Below are 16,562 nucleotides of genomic sequence, written 5' to 3'. Positions count from 1 at the left end.
CTGGATCCCAGGACCCTGAGATCATGACCTGAACCATAGGCAGACACTTAACCGACTGGTCCACCCAGACGCCCCTACCATTTGGTTTTTTAGACATTATCACTAAGGAGATACAAAAAGGGTTTGTTGACAGATATTTAGTTCCTTAATTAGTACTAAACTCAAGGATCTGTGTAGTATTTTGACTTTCAGGGATTGTTTCATGCATATTTACATATACCCGTGAGCCCCCCCCCCTTTTTTTTTTTAACTTACAAATAGTCCTGCTTAGTACCGGAACTTTGTCATTTTAGTGTCATGCTGTCATGTGGTCCTAGAATCAGTTGTCTCCACCTTTTCCTGTAGTCACAGTCAGTTGACCAGAACAAATGTGTAGAATGATGGAAAGTTTTTTTTTTTTTTAAGATTTTATTTATTTATTTGAGAGAGAGAATGAGAGAGAGAGAGAGCACATGAGAGGGAGGAGGGTTAGAGGGAGAAGCAGACTCCCCACTGAGCAGGGAGCCCGATGCGGGACTGGATCCTGGGACTCCAGGATCATGACCTGAGCCGAAGGCAGTCCCTCAACCAACTAGCCACCCAGGCGCCCTGATGGAAAGTTTTTGATGGAAAAAATCAATCAAGGGAGTGCAGCTTTTGAAAATAGTACAAGAAATACATAGTAGGTACCTATCACTATTGTAAAGCTCTAGGGAGATTGAAGTGAACAAAGCCCCTACAAGAAAGCAAAGTAGTATGCCTTATAAAATTTGGAAATTTGGAACTTGGAAAAATAGAGTAAAGGAATAGAGAGTGACTGAAGAGGGTGCTCTTTTAGATAGGATGGTTCAGGAAGGCATCTCTGAAAAGAGATAACCTTGGAAAGAGACCTGAATGAAGTGGGCAGTGCCAGGCAGCTCTCCAGAGGCAGAACTGTTCAGGCAGGTGGAACAGTAAGTGCAAAGCCCTGAAACAAAAGTATAAGCACTGGCATATATGAACAGTAATATAGGACAAATTTCAAATTCACTTCTTTCTTGAAAAACTTTTGAATGAACAGAAATTAATTATGGTGGGTAAGTTATCATTTGTTTATCTTACAGATGTAAGAGTTCCCATGTTAAGTTGGGGCTCCTCATAACTGATCCTCAAAGAATAGTCTCTAATACACACTGGGAACTCCTGTTTTCGCTAGTTGACTGACATATTGACTCATCCTTTAGTTCATTCAACAAATGCTTACTGTGTGTCTCCTGTGTGCCAGGCAGTGGTAAAGTCCTGGGCTTACAGAGACAAGACATACAAAGTCCCTGCCATAAGGAGCTTACAGTAAGGATAACAAGTATATAAAAGATAATTCAGATTGATGGTTACTGCTATTAATAGTGTAATGGGAACAAGGTAGATGATAATGGTGGAAGGCCCTTTTGAGGAGTTGACAGCGGGCTGACAGCTAAATGAGACCCAATATCAAATTAGAAGGAAGAGCATTATTACAGCATGGAGAACTGTCTTGGCTGGTTCACGCAACAGAGGGAAGGCTTTTGTGGCTTGAACTTAGAGCCAAAAAGAAGCCAAAAGAAGGTAAATGAAGTTGACAGGTTACAGATTGCATGGGACTCTACCATGGTAAAGAGTAGAATTTTTTTTTTAAGATTTATTTATTTTAAAGAGAGAGAAAGAGTATGCACACTAGAGAGAGTGCACACCTTTGGGGGGAGGGGTAGAGGGAGAAAATCTCAAGCAACTCAAGCAAACTCCCCGCTGTGGAGCCCGACTTGGGGCTCGATCTTATGACCCATGAGATCGATCTTATGACCCGTGAGATCGTGACCTGAGCCCGTATCACAAGCCGGTCACTTAACCAACTGAGCCGCCCCAAGGGTTTGGATTTTTAATATAGATAATTATGAGGAATATAAGAGATTTTAGCTGAGACATGTATAGTGCTTTAAGAACATAATGAAGAACGTTAGTTGGGTGCCTGGGTGGCTCAGTCCGTTGAGCCGTTGGTTCTTGATTTCTGCTTGACATGATCTCAGGGTCCTGGGATCAAGCCCTGTGTGGGGCTCCGAGCTCAGTGAGGAATCTGCTTAAGGATTCTTTCTGTTCCTGGGGCGCCTGGGTGGCTCAGTTGGTTAAGCGACTGCCTTCGGCTCAGGTCATGATCCTGGAGTCCCGGGATCGAGTCCCGCATCGGGCTCCCTGCTCAGCAGGGAGTCTGCTTCTCCCTCTGACCCTCCCCCCTCTCATGCTCTCTCTATCTCATTCTCTCTCTCAAATAAATAAATAAAATCTTTAAGAAAAAAAAAAAAGGATTCTTTCTGTTCCTTTCCCTCTGCCCCCTCCCCTGCTCACAAGCGTGCGCGCTCTCTTTCTGTCCCTAAAATAAATAAATCTTAAAAAAAAAAAAAAAAAGTGAAATGCAGAATTACTGAGGAGTGTATTAAATTCAACAGAATAGGGGCTCCTGCATGTCTCAGTCAGTTAAGCGTCGGACTCTTGATCTTGGTTGGCTCAGGTGTTGATCTCAGGGTCATGAGAGCCTGCTTAAAAAATCAGTAAATAAAGGATATTATTAAAAAAAAAAATCTCAAAATAGATCCAATTAATCTCTGTAATCCTCCCAATACACACAGTTTCTAACATGCTGCCTTGAATAAATGTCAAAAGGTAGAACAAATTTGTGTGGCAAAGAAAGACAAGGGTTTTTTGGTTTTTTGGGGTTTTTTTTAGCTTACATACACTGATGTAGATGATTTTGCTTGGCAACAGCAAACTTTCATGATTTCATAACAGATTGAGCATTTCAACACAAAGAATGGGAAAGGAATTGATTAAATCACTACTTTCCAAAGTTTTTTTGTTTTGCTTTGTTTTTTAATATTCATTTGGGGGAGAGAGTGAGCAAGAGAGAGAGCACAGGAGCAGGGGCAGAGGGAGAGGGAGAAGCAGACTCCCCCGCTGAGCAGGGAGCCTGACACAGGGCTTGATCCCAGGCTGGGATCATGACCTGCACCAAAGGCAGACACTTAACTGACTAAGCCACCCAGGCACCCCTTTCCGAAGTTTTATATAATAAAGTAGTTCTGTGGCTAAGTAATGGGGGGGGGAACTCTGGATTAAATAACATTAAACTGATAATTTACTGTTTGAGTTCATGAAACCTTTAAGGGAATATAATGTGTAGCATTTTCCAAACTTTTTTTTTTTTTTTTTGAGATTTTATATTTAAGGGCTGGCTGGCTGGCTCAGTCAGAGGAGCATGCGACTCTTGATCTTAGGGTTGAGTTTGAGACCCACGCTGGGTGTGGAGATTGCTTAAAAATAAAATTTTTAAAAATCTTAAAAAAAATTTTTTGTTGTTAAGAAATCTTTATATCCACCTCAAAACCACAAGATCAAGAGTCGCCTGCCAGCCAGGCACCCCTGCATTTTCCAAAGTTTTGATATAAAACCCAGAAATGGTAGCCTCTCAATAAATTGTGTGTATGTTTGAGTGGTACTTGATACTCATGCCATAGAGTGGTTTGCACTGGGTCAAAGGAAGTGAATGGATAGGTGGAGGAATCTCCTAAATAAGAATATTGGCTTCCCTTATGATAAAAACATCTTCCAGTTAAAGGAAAAGACTAGTAAGGAGAATACGGATAGTTTCGAACAAATCATTCTCCTTAAAAGTTTGTAGTTCCTGGCTGTGGAGGGATATGCTGCACAAGCATAGTATTAGCTATAGTCCTTACCTATAGCGTTAGCTAACCCCCCGCCAAGATGTCCTTTCTATTGCTGTCCCCAATGTTTCCACTCTAGTTCAGTCCCCTGTCATTATTATTTCCCCTTGAGAGATAGCCTTGGTTAGTAGGAAGAGAGTAGACTTTATAGAGTCAGACTGATCTGTTGAATCTAATTTTTATTAACTATGTGACTTGGGGCAAGTTAGTTAATCTCTCTGAGTCTCCTTGTATATAAAATGGTTATTATATGAACTGATATAAATCATACAAAACATCTGTCATTGTGCCCTTCCCCCATTTTAAAAAAAAAAGTGTCCTAACACATCTTCACTTGTTCTTCTCAACTCCATTCTGGAAACATTGCCAGCCCAAAGTTCATCTCCTCCACTTTCATTAAGTTTTGACTCATTTCAAAAAACCTTTGGTGACTTCCTATTGTACATTAAATCATGAAACTCTTCAGCTAAATATTGAGGAACCTATATGATCTGATCTTAGCCTCCAATTCCTTTATTCTCCAAAGGAGCTGTCTTCCTGTCTGTTAACTTTGCTCACACTAGTTCTTATATGAGATGGGTCTTCATTCTACTTTGCCTTTCTGGTTCTATGTATCTTTCCTCTTTTTTATTTTTAGTATTTTATTCATTCATTTTGAGAGAGTGAGCAAGAAAGAGTGAGGGAAGTGGGAGGGGGACGGGAAGAGGGAGAAGCAGACTCCTTGCTGAGCAGGGAGCGCAACGTGGGGCTCCATCCTAGGACTCCAGGATCATGATCTGAGCTGATGGCAGATGCTTAACTGACTGAGCCAGCCAGGTGCCCTTCTTTGTATCTTTCAAGTTTAGCTAAAGACAGCCTCTTGGACATCTTGGCCCACATGCAAATGTAGGCCAAGTGACTCGCTTATTAACTTCCTAGCTGTTAAGTTACTGTCTGTGATTCATTTGGCACCTCTACTGCAGAGGACAAATGTGTTTCAGGGTTTCTTTTTGGATGCAACATTCCTGAGGGGTGTGGGGTAGCACTCTGCAATCAAACACATTAGTATTTCTTAAATAAAACAAATTTATATACTAAGTGAGATACTTTATTTATAGCCTCAGGCAGTTTGGGCCAGGTTTTGCTGCCCAATGAGTTTGTTACAAACTTTAAAAAAACAACAAACCTGTCAGGGGCACCTGGGTGGCTCAGTCGACTCTTGATCTCAGCTCAGGGTTGTGAGTTCAAGCCCAGCATTGGGCTCCATGCTGAGCGTGGAGACTGCTTAAAAAAAAAAAACAACTTTCAGTTTTAGACTTTTGGATTTCAGAACTGCAGGAAAGGGATTATGGGTCTGAGGTTGGCATCGCAGTTGAAGTGTCTTGTCTTCCAGCTAATATGTAAGCTCCTTTGAGAGCCTGAATTTAATTACCTTTGACAGAATAATTTTAAAAATACAATAAAAGGGGCACCTTGGTGGCTCAGTTGGTTGTGTCTGCCTTCAGCTCAGGTCATGGTTCCAGGGTCCTGGGATTGAGCCCTGCATCCAGGCTCCCTGCTCAGCGGGGAGTCTGCTTCTCCCTCTGCCTCTCCCCTCCGGCTTGTGCTCGCTCTCTCACTCTCTCAAATAAATAAAATCTTAAAAAAAAAATAAAATTTTAATAACTTTCTGATTGCAAGTGTGATACATACAGTAGTTGTGGGATATTAGAATCTAGAAGAATATGAAAAGAACAAAAATGTCCATTGTTCATCACATGGACATTACTGCTGTTTACATTTTGAAGTGTATTTTTAGTTTTTCTATATAGTGTGGTATGTGTAAATTTTTTTAAAGATTTTATTTTTAAGCAACCTCTGTACCCAATGTGGGGCTCGAACTTAAAACTCCCAAGATCAAGAGTTGCATGCTGTACCAACTGAACCAGCCTGGTGCCCCTAAATATTTTTCACATAATTTGGATTGTGGTGTATTTGAGCTTTTTCCACTTAGCTTTATTACATTTTACAAAAATTATTACATACTTAATTTTTTTTCTTTTTTGTCATAGAAGCCCCAGATTAAGTTTGGTGCATGGTTGCCCTGAGAAGGCTATATTTCCCTGGGTTCCCTGGGAGCTAGTGCAGTTTTAGGGGCGCCTGGGTGGCTCCGTTCGGTTAAGCCCCTGACTCTTTTTTTTTTTTTTTTAAAGATTTTAATTATTTATTTGACAGAGAGATAGAGAACACAAGTAGGCAGAGAAGCAGGCAGAGGGAGAGGGAGAAACAGGCTCCCCGCAGAGCAGGGAGCCCGATGTGGGACTCAATCCCAGGACCCTGGGATCATGACCTGAACCGAAGGCAGCCGCTTAACCGACTGAGCCACCCAGGCGCCCCAAGCCCCTGACTCTTGATTTTGGTTCAGGTCATGATCTCAGGGTCATGAGATCAAGCCCTGTTTCAGCTTGTGCTGGGCGTGGTGCATGCTTAAGATTCTCTCTCTCCCTCTCCCCCACCCTCTCTTTCTCTGAAAAAAAGTGCAGTTTTAATTTTTTTTAATTTTTATTTATTTATTTATTTTTATTTATTTATCTGAGAGAGAGAATGGGAGACAGAGAGCATGAGAGGGGGAGGATCAGAGGGAGAAGCAGACTCCCCGCTGAGCAGGGAGTCCGATGCGGGACTCGATCCCGGGACTCCAGGATCATGACCTGAGCCGAAGGCAGTTGCTTAACCAACTGAGCCACCCAGGCGCCCCTTTTTTTTTATTTATCTGAGAGAGAGAATGGGAGACAGAGAGCATGAGAGGGGGAGGATCAGAGGGAGAAGCAGACTCCCCGCTGAGCAGGGAGTCCGAAGGAAGTACAGTTTTAAAAAATAGCTTTATTGAACTATAACTTACTGTGAATTCATTTTAAGTGTACTTTTTGGTGAGTGTCATTAATTTTACACAGCTGTGCATCCATCACCATACTCATATCACGGTTTTAGACCATTTTTATTGTCCCCAGAAAGTTCTGTTGTTTTGCATTTAATTTTATCTACTCACCAAGAACTCGGAGATCACAACGTCCTATTTTATAGAGTTCTCAAGATTTTTTGTTTATGGGGAATGATGTGTGCGCGCACTCTTGTAATTTATACATATGTGCTATTTCTTCTGTGTTTCTTAGCTTTATGTTGTCACTTATGTTTAGCTTTTAATTTGTAATATATTAGATGTGAATTTTTTTGGTCAATGGCAGTGTATTCTGTGATTTATGTTTGGTGTTGTTTAAGCTTTGAATATTTAATAAAGTAGTTGCTTTATTGAGATATAAAGATACAATTGACATATTACCATTAGGTTTGGGTGTACAACATAATAATTGTATATATTGTGAAATGATCACAGTAAGTCTAGTTAATATCCATCACTACACATAATTACAGATTTTTTTTTGGTCATCAGAACTTTTTTTTTAAAAGTAGGCTCCACACCCAACATGGGGCTTGAACTCATGACCCTGAGATCAAGAGTTGCGTGTTCTGACTGAGCCAGCCAGGTATCCCTTATATTACTAACTGTAGTCACTATGCTGTACATTATATCCTCATGGCTTACTTACTTTATAACTAGAATTTTGTATCTTTTGACCCCTTTCACCCATTTCGTGCACCTCTAACCCCCCACCAGTTGGTTCTCTGTATCTATGAGCTCTGGTGTGGGGTTTTTTTTTGTTTTTTTTTAAGATTTTATTTATTTATTTGAGAGAGAGAGAGAGTGAGCACGAGAGGGGGGAGCGGGAGAGGGAGAAGCAGACTCCCCGCCGAGCAGGGAGCCCGATGCGGGACTCGATCCCGGGACTCCAAGATCATGACCTGAGCTGAAGGCAGTCGCCCAACCAACTGAGCCACCCAGGCGCCCCGGTTTTTTTTTTGTTTTAATTTTATTTTTTAAGATTTTATTTATTTATTTGACAGAGAGAGAGAGTACAAGAAGGGGGAGTGGCAGGAAGAGGGACATGGGGCTCTATCCCAGGACGCCGGAATCATGACCCAAGCTGAAGGCAGATGCTTAACCAGCTGAGCCACCCAGGCACCCCTTGTTTTAATTTTAAATTCTACATATAAATGAGACCATATGGTATTTGTCTCTCTGACTTAATTCACTTAGCATAATGCCCTGAAGGTCCTCCAGGGCATATGGCTGGCTCAGTCAGTAGAGCATGTGACTCTTGATCTGGGGGGTTGTGAGTTAAAAGTCCATATTGGGCATGGAGCCTACTTTTAAAAAAGTCCATCCATTTTGTCACAAGTGGCAGGATTTCCCTTTCTTATGGCCGAATAATATTCCATTATATACACATATCCGGTTTCTTTTATCCATTTATCCATTGGTGAACATTTATAAAGGTTATTTCCATGTCTGGGCTGTTGTAAATAATGATGCGGTGAACATATGGGTACAGATATCTTTTTGAGTTTGTGCTTTCATTTCCTTTGGATAAATACCAGAAATGGAATTTCTTTCTAATTGAGAGCGAACCGAGAGAGCACGAGTAGAGCTGCAGAGGGAGAGAGCCAAGCAGGCACCCCACTGAACAGGGAGCCTGATGTGGGGCTCGATCCCAGGACCCTGGGATCATGACCCGTGCCGAAGGCAGATGCTTAACTGACTGAGCCACCCAGGCGCCCCAAGATTTTTTTTTTTTTTTTAGATATTATTTATTTATTTTGACAGAGACGCAGCTAGAGAGGGAACACAAGCAAGGGGAGTGGGACAGGGAGAAGCAGGCTCCCCACAGAGCAGGGAGCCCGACGTGGGGCTCGATCCCAGGACCCCGGAATCATGACCCAAGCTGAAGGCAGACGCTTAACAACTGAGCCACCCAGGCGCCCCCAAGATTTTATATATTTATTTGAGAGGGAAAGAGTGTGCATGCAGCGACAGGAGTGGGGGGTGGGAGGGCAGAGGTGGAGGGAGAGGAACAAGCACTCTCCCAGCTGAGCACAGAGCTGGAGGCGGGGCTGGATCCCATGACCCTGAGATCAGGACCCAGACTTGAGTCAAAACCAAGAGTCCGACACTCAACCACCTGAGCCACCCAGGTACCCCCAGAAGTGGAATTTCTGGATGATATGGTAGTTCTGTTTTTAATTTTTTGAGGAACCTCCACACAGTTTTCCATAGTGACTGCACCAATTTACATTCCCACCGTCAGTGCACAAGCTTTCCCTTTTCTGCACATCCTTGCCAACGCTTGTTATTTCTTATCTTTTTGATGACAGCCATTCTAACAGGAATGAGGTGAAGTCTCATTGTGGTTTTGGTTTGCATTTCCCTGATGGTTAGTGATGTTGAGAACCTTTGCATGTACCTGTAAGCCATCTGTATGTCTCAGAAAAATGTTCAAATCCTCTGCCCATTTTTAAGTTTTATTTATATATATAAAAAATATATAATTTTTATTTTTTTGCTTTTTGAGTTGTGTGGGGTTTTTTAATTTTTAATTTATTTATTTTTTTAAAGATTTTATTTATTTGAGAGAGAGAATGAGATAGAGAGAGCATGAGACGGGGGAGCGTCAGAGGGAGAAGCAGACTCCCTGCAGAGCAGGGAGCCCGATGCGGGACTTGATCCTGGGACTCCAGTATCATGACCTAAGCTGAAGGCAGTCGCTTAACCAACTGAGCCACCCAGGCACCCCGAGTTGTGTGGGTTTTTAGTATATTTTGGATATTAACCTCTTATCAGATATATAATTTGCAAATAATAGCTTCCATTGGTAGGCCACATTTTTCATTTTGTTGATGGTCTCCTTTGCTGTGCAGAAGCTTTTTTTTTAAGGTTTGATTTATTTATTGAGAGAGAGAGCACAAGCAGGCGGAGTGGCAGAGGGAGAGGGAGAAACAGGCTCCCTGCTGAGCACGACCCTGGCATCATGACCTGAGCCGAAGGCAAGACGCTTAACCGACTGAACCACCCAGGCGCTCCTGTGCAGAAGCTTTTTAGTGTGATGTAGTCCCACTTATCTTATTTGCTTATCGAAAGTTGCTTTTTAATCATAATCACAGCTGTCATCTTCTGAATCCCAGAATTCTCTCCCCAGGTGCAAATTCTCAGGTCTGGTTTGTTGTCAATCCTTGTGATTGCATGTTGTACACAAAGAAATTTATTCTAGTTTCTTTAATCTCAGAACTCTTTTTTTTTTTTTTTTTTTTTAAATTTTATTTATTTATTTGTGAGAGAGAGAATGAGAGAGAGCACATGAGAGGGGGGAGGGTCAGAGGGAGAAGCAGACTCCCTGCCGAGCAGGGAGCCCGATGCGGGACTCGATCCAGGGACTCCGGGATCATGACCTGAGCCGAAGGCAGTCGCTTAACCAACTGAGCCACCCAGGCGCCCTAATCTCAGAACTCTTTATGGGATCCTTATTTACTGCTTAAAATTGTAATTTCTCATGGTGGACTGTAACAAAAAAAAGTTCCTAGTGAGTCTTTTTTTAAACCCCTCGTTTGCCCTTTTTTTTTTTTTTAGCATTAAATCTGATAAACTTTGGGGGCGCCTGGGTGGCTCAGTTAGTTAAGCGGCTGCCTTCGGCTCAGGTCATGATCCCAGGGTCCTGGGATCGAGCCCCGCGTCAGGCTCCCTGCTCAGTGGAGAGTCTGCTTCTCCCTCTCTCTCTGCCTACTTGTGCTCTCTATCTCTCTGTCAAATAAATAAATAAAATCTTTAAAAAAAAAAAATCTGATAAACTTTGTGGTGACTCTGATCAATTCTTCACCTTTGTTTTTCTGTGCCTCTTTTTGGCTTTTTGGTATGTTTTTTCTTCATCTCAAAATTAGCTCACCATTGACTCAGAAAAGTCCATCTTATCTTCTGGAACCTTGCCTCAGCTGAGTCAGGCTTATAGCCCATACCTTAAAACATAACAAATGGATGACTTTCAGAGAGGGGAAGACCCATAGTATAAAAGTATTCTTTTATGTAAATCATTGTATCCCAATGTGACCAATTTACCAAAGCTCATTTTTTGTTTTAGGTTCTCTGGCAATGGAGCTCAGTGATGCAAATTTGCAAACACTAACAGAATACTTAAAGAAAACTCTTGATCCTGATCCTGCCATCAGACGTCCAGGTAAAGAGAATGTTTTGTGGTTTGATTTATTCTTTAAGGACAGGTGATGAAAACCTTTGCATAATCTATCTGTATTTGTAAATTGAAAAAAAAAAAAAGATTTAACACTTGGTTCTGGGGCATAGTTTTTCATTCTCTACCTGTAAAGTGTTGGCTGCTTACAGCTGCTGTAACATATGGTGGGGTGTTTTTGGTTTGGTTTTGTTTTTTGAGTAAAGAAGCTTTTATTTGGCATCTTCTGGGATTAAAAAGTACTAGTATGTTTAGAATGCTTTGTCCCGTCACCTTTCTGAAAATCCCTACACCTGCCTGTTTTAGAAATATAATAAATAGGGCACAGAGATGAGAGTTAATTGCTTAAAAAGTGATTAAATGAATTAAACTAGGTAATGAGATGCAGTGTCTTAATCCCCATGTTGAGTTTGATTTAATTAATACATTTTAAGACCTAGGGTTCCTCCCTCCTGTATTTGACCAGTTTCTGTTAGAAACTTTAGTGGTAGCTTAGAATTGTAAACTCAGATGCCCACAGGACTCATATGTGAAGGTAAAAATGAGGGAGGCAGGTGAAGTGAGGATTGGTAATTTCATGTGATTTATATGCCTTGGTTAAGGGCCTGTAGAACAAGCTAACTGGGGGATTCAAACCACTTTTGCAAGATCAGATTTCCAGCTTTGCTGGAAAAATAAAAGACATTTCTGTGAAGTGTCCCCATTTTTAAATGATAATTTGAAATACCATGAAACCAAGTAAACCCTCCTTCTGAGGGCCGGATGTGTCTTGTGGGTGGGTAGCCAGTTGATGATTCTCGATGTGAGCCATATTAACTAGGTATCAGCCTGCTTTTTCAGAACTTATTAATGTGCATGCTCAGAAAGAGGATTTGGAACGCCTCCACAAAGACACAAGTGTGTGTGTGTTGCAGTTATATATTATATATAATAAATAGAATTGTAAACATGTTAATGCATCCATTCTATTCTAGAATAGTGTTTGTGATTTCTGAGAGGGAGAATTGTGGCTTTTCCCATTAGTGCTTAAAAAGGTAACGTGTTCTTGGAGGAAGGGAAATTAATGGCTCTAATCGTCTTAGACTTTCCCAGAAAGCCTCTGCAAACCCTATTAAAAATTATTTTTAATAATTTTGTCTTTGTAAGGCAAGGGTGTTACTGTTTTATGAATTCAGGACAGAGTGTAGGAATAAATTGATGAATGAGTTATGAACATAGCATTTCTCAGGGATTGGTACTAGACCAACTTAATGTTTCTAGAAAATGATCTGGAGGTTGAAATGTGTAGTACAGATACCACTATGCTCCCTTGGTTTTTGTGATGAGACTGGTCCAGATGAACTGGAAGACATTTTTGAGGCTACTTGAGTGTGTAGAAACATGTCTGTGTGAATATTCTGTGAGCAAGTTGAAGGAAATCAACACAGACAGAAATAATTTGACTTAAACTCATGAGATTTCTTTAAGGATATTGATTACAATTTAAGAAAGAGACCTGGTGATCTATATGGGCTTTGCCCCAGATCATGGATCTGGTGTGTTGCCCTGTGTGCAGTGCTAACCACTGAGAAGAAACAACCAAAGCCTTCCAGACTCCTACAAAACCATAGTGCGTCCCCTCCTGAAAAACATTTTTCAGTTTAGCCCTCCTTGTCTTTTAAGAAAGATATGATGGACACAAAGCAGGGAAGATTTGAGGATGGGTATCAAACTCTTGGGACTCAGTTCAGAAAGGAGAGAGGTATTAAATCATAATATTGTAGAAAATAATAGATGCTAATGGCAGATCTTTTCAATGAAGTTTATGAAGACATGCTATAAACCTTCACTTGTGTGATCAGTAAACTTTGGAGAGTTCCTTTTTTTTTTTTTTTTTAAGATTTTATCTAGGGACGCCTGAGTGGCTCAGTTAAGCATCTGCCTTCCGCTCAGGTCATGATCCCAGGGTCCTGGGATCGAGTCCTGTATCAGGCTCCTTGCTCAGCAGGGAGCCTGCTTCTCCCTCTGCCTGCAGCTCCCCCTGCTTGTGCTCTCTGTCTCTGACAAATGAATAAGGTCTTAAAAAAATATATATATTTTATTTATTTTACGAGAGAGCGAGCGAGCACGCAAGCACAAAGGGAGAGGGAGAAGCAGACTCCTGATGAGCAGGGAGCCCGATGCGGGGCTTTATTTTAGAAGGAGCATGTGCATAGGGGCTGGGTGGAGGGGCAGAGAATCTCAAGTAGACTCCCCACTGAGTGCAGAGCCTGGCACAGGGCTCTATCTAATGACCCTGAGATCATGACCTGAGCCAAAATCAAGAGTCAGATGCTTAACTGACTGAGCTACCCAGGCACCCCTAAACCTAGGAGACTTCTTATCCCTAAGTGTGGTAGGAGTTGAAAATATGTGGGTAAAATCTTCGAATAATTTTTTGCTCATACTGGAAATGTTTAGTTCAAGAAGAAAACTGAGGGCTAGTGTGACAGAATAAGGACTGGACTAAAACTTTCTCAGTGATGAAATCTTCTAGCTGTGTCATCTTAGACAAGTTACCTAACTCAGGGGCCTTGTATTTATTTATTCATTAATTCATTCATTTATTTATTTAAAGATTTTATTTATTTCACAGAGAGAGCACAAGCAGGGGAGCTGCAGAGGGAGAGGGAGAAGCAGGCTCCCCACTGAGTAGGGGAGCCCGATGTGGGGCTCGATGCCAGTACCCTGGGATCACACCCTGAGCTGGAGGCAGACGCTTAACCGACTGAGCCACCGAGGGGCCCCGATTTTTTGATGCTTTTAATTAGAGATCTACATAGATATAAAATGGAAAGACTTGGTTATAATGTCAAATCTTCTAACATGGAAATTCTTTTACAGCTGAGAAGTTTCTTGAATCTGTAGAAGGAAATCAGAACTACCCACTCTTGCTTTTAACATTGCTGGAAAAGTCCCAGGATAATGTTATCAAAGTTTGTGCCTCAGTAACATTCAAGAACTATATTAAAAGAAACTGGAGAATTGTAAGTATTTTGTGAACACATGGTCTAATAACCTGTATGTTTATAAGATTTATATGTAATGCTCCTGAAAGATTCAGACACAGATTAAAGATAAAATTAAATAGAACCCTCTTCAACAAAATACTAGCAGATCAAACCTAAAAAGGTGTAAAAAGAATTACACACCATGACCAAGTGGGATTTATCCCAAGGATGCAAGGCGGGTTCAGCATTCAAAAATCAGTTAATCTAATCCTGTTAATAAACTGACAAAAGGAAAATCACATGATAATATCAGTAGCTACAGAAAAGGCATTTAACAAGATCCTGCGCCCATCTGTGATAAAACTGTCAGTAAACTAGGAATAAAAGAGAACTTTCTTAACTTGGTAAAGACTATATACAAACAACCTACTCACTTAATGGTGAGAAACTTGGAGCTTTTCCACTAAGATCAGGTACAAAGCAAAGATGTCCCCTCTTCTCACTTCTTCTCAACATTGTACTGGAAGTCCTTGCTGATGGAATAAGAAGAGAAGTAAAAGGTATTACTGAATGGGAAGGAAGACCTAAAACTATCTTTATTCACAGATGACATGAGTGTCTATATAGGAATTCTGAAAGACTTGGCAAAAATTAAACAGGATGCTTTCCCAAAGTTCCATTGTTTCATGTGAGTTCATATAGATTACTTGAACTTCCTAACCCAGGTTGCTAGAGTGTGAGACTTGGCTTTTGCCTCCATTATGGTTGAATTTAAACGTTAGTGCATTGTCAACTGAAGAGACATTGTGTGGGAAGACACACAACCTTACTGAATAATTGAAGCAATTTCTCCCGTGGATGGGAAAAAAATTAAATACAGTAGAAAAACCGCATTAAATATGTTAAAAATTTGTAGAATGCAAAATAATTTAGATTTGGAGTTTTTGATAAGGGATATAGAAATATATGCTAATTTTAAGGCATTGTAGTACAAGTTTTTTAATTTAAATTTTTTTTAAAAGATTTCATTTATTTGAGTGAGAGAGAGAGCACAAGCAGGGGGAGTGGCAGGCAGAGGGAGAGGGAGAAGCAGACTCCCCGCTGAGCAGGGAGCCCGATGAGGGGCTCGATTCCAGGACCCTGGAACCATGACCTGAGCCAAAGGCAGCCACTTGACTGAGACACCCAGGCGCCCCTGTACTGCAAGTTTAATGAGTGGTATAATATTAGAAATTAAGAAATTAAGGTATTTTCCCTACCTTAGGACAGTGGTTCTTAATGGGGGGTAATTTTGCCCAACAGAGATCTTTGGAGCCATTTTGGTTGTCACAGGTAGGGCAGGGAGAGTTACTGCCATCTAGTGATAGAAACCAGGGATGCTGCTAACTATCCTACAGTGTACAAATCCATTCTCATAACAAAGATTTGGGCCCAGAATGCCAGTAATGCTAAGGTTGAGGAAACCTTGGCTTAGGATAAAGAAAAAAATGAGAATTGTTTTGAAGTGATAGCAGTAATGAAATTTAGAAAGTATTAAGGTTGACAAAAATGGTCAGTTTTTCTAAAATGTCAACTTTAAATCTGGCTAGATATTTATTTAGAATTTTTTTCTTCATTTCGTGAAAGAGTTTAAGAAGTAGTAAATACTGTTTTTAAGCTTATGTAGTCAAGTATTAACTTCATGTAGTGAAGAAGCAGCTGGAAAATCAGAATGTTTAAACATCCATCCCTCTACTTGCAGACATGCTAGCCCTCTTCCTTTCTCTTGATTTGTAAAACTAGTGAGACTTGCAGAACCTCTTTGAGTGATTTGTCCTGGATGTATTTACATTGATAATGGTCAAGAAGTTTTCATTGAAAAGACCTCTAACCTAAGGTGAGAGTCAGATCGACGCTTTTGAAGATGAATGTGGGCTAGGCAGTGTAGATCATAAAGATTTTCACCACATGTTCTGATAAGTTTATGTTTAGAACTGAGATTCTTAATTGGCATCAGGGAATGTATATTTTTCTGCAGAAGAGTTTATGCTTTCATCAAATTATTAAAGGAATCTGTGACCCATTCATGTAGAGGGAAGGCCCTGACTTTATGGTTTTCTTAGAAAACCAGAAAAAAAAGAAATGGTTCTATTTTCTCTATAAACCCATAAGGTCATAGATATGGACTTTATGTTACTTGCTGTTGATGTTTTGCTTTTAGGTTGAAGATGAACCAAACAAAATTTGTGAAGCTGACCGAGTAGCCATTAAAGCCAACATAGTGCACTTGATGCTTAGCAGCCCAGAGCAAATTCAGAAGCAGGTAATGTAAGGCCCAACTGTTTAAGGAGGAGCCTTGTTTGTGGAACTGTCATCTAATTAATCTTTTTCCTCCCCGCAGTTAAGTGATGCTATTAGCATTATCGGCAGAGAAGATTTCCCTCAGAAATGGCCTGACTTGTTGACAGAAATGGTGAATCGATTTCAGAGTGGAGATTTCCATGTTATTAATGGAGTCCTTCGTACAGCACATTCTTTATTTAAAAGGTATTGATAAATTCATACTTCTTGTTTTAAAGATTTTATTTTTTTTAAGATTTTATTATGTAGAGCGTGAGTGTTGGGGGAGGGGCAGAAGGAGAGGGAGAGAGAATCTCAAAGCAGCTCTCTGCTGAGCTGGGAGCCTGATATGGGACTCGATCTCACGATCCTGATATCATGACCTGAGCCAAAATCAGGAGTTGGATGCTTAACTGACTGAGCCACCCAGGTGGTCCTTAAAGATTTTTAAGTAATCTGTACACCCAACCTGG

The 16,562-nt window shown here is 40.8% G+C and overlaps 1 protein-coding gene across 2 annotated transcripts in view; it reads left to right on the top strand.

Moving 5' to 3' along the window:
• The window catches only part of CSE1L (chromosome segregation 1 like), a 43,996-nt gene that overhangs the window by 3,348 nt on the left and 24,086 nt on the right, over window positions 1–16,562 (top strand). For both annotated transcript variants that reach the window (XM_006749750.3, XM_031020996.2), the window contains 4 exons: window positions 10,694–10,789; window positions 13,664–13,806; window positions 15,971–16,072; window positions 16,151–16,296. In XM_006749750.3, coding sequence (XP_006749813.1) covers window positions 10,705–10,789; window positions 13,664–13,806; window positions 15,971–16,072; window positions 16,151–16,296 — 476 coding nt within the window. In that variant the 5' untranslated portion in view covers window positions 10,694–10,704. The remainder of the gene's footprint in view (window positions 1–10,693; window positions 10,790–13,663; window positions 13,807–15,970; window positions 16,073–16,150; window positions 16,297–16,562) is intronic.

Source organism: Leptonychotes weddellii, chromosome 10 (assembly GCF_054177405.1).
Source record: "Leptonychotes weddellii isolate Sample4059 chromosome 10, ASM5417740v2, whole genome shotgun sequence".
NCBI classification, from domain to species: Eukaryota; Metazoa; Chordata; class Mammalia; order Carnivora; family Phocidae; genus Leptonychotes; species Leptonychotes weddellii.
Note: the sequence above shows the minus strand (reverse complement) of the source record. Positions and strands in the feature narration are given on the sequence as shown.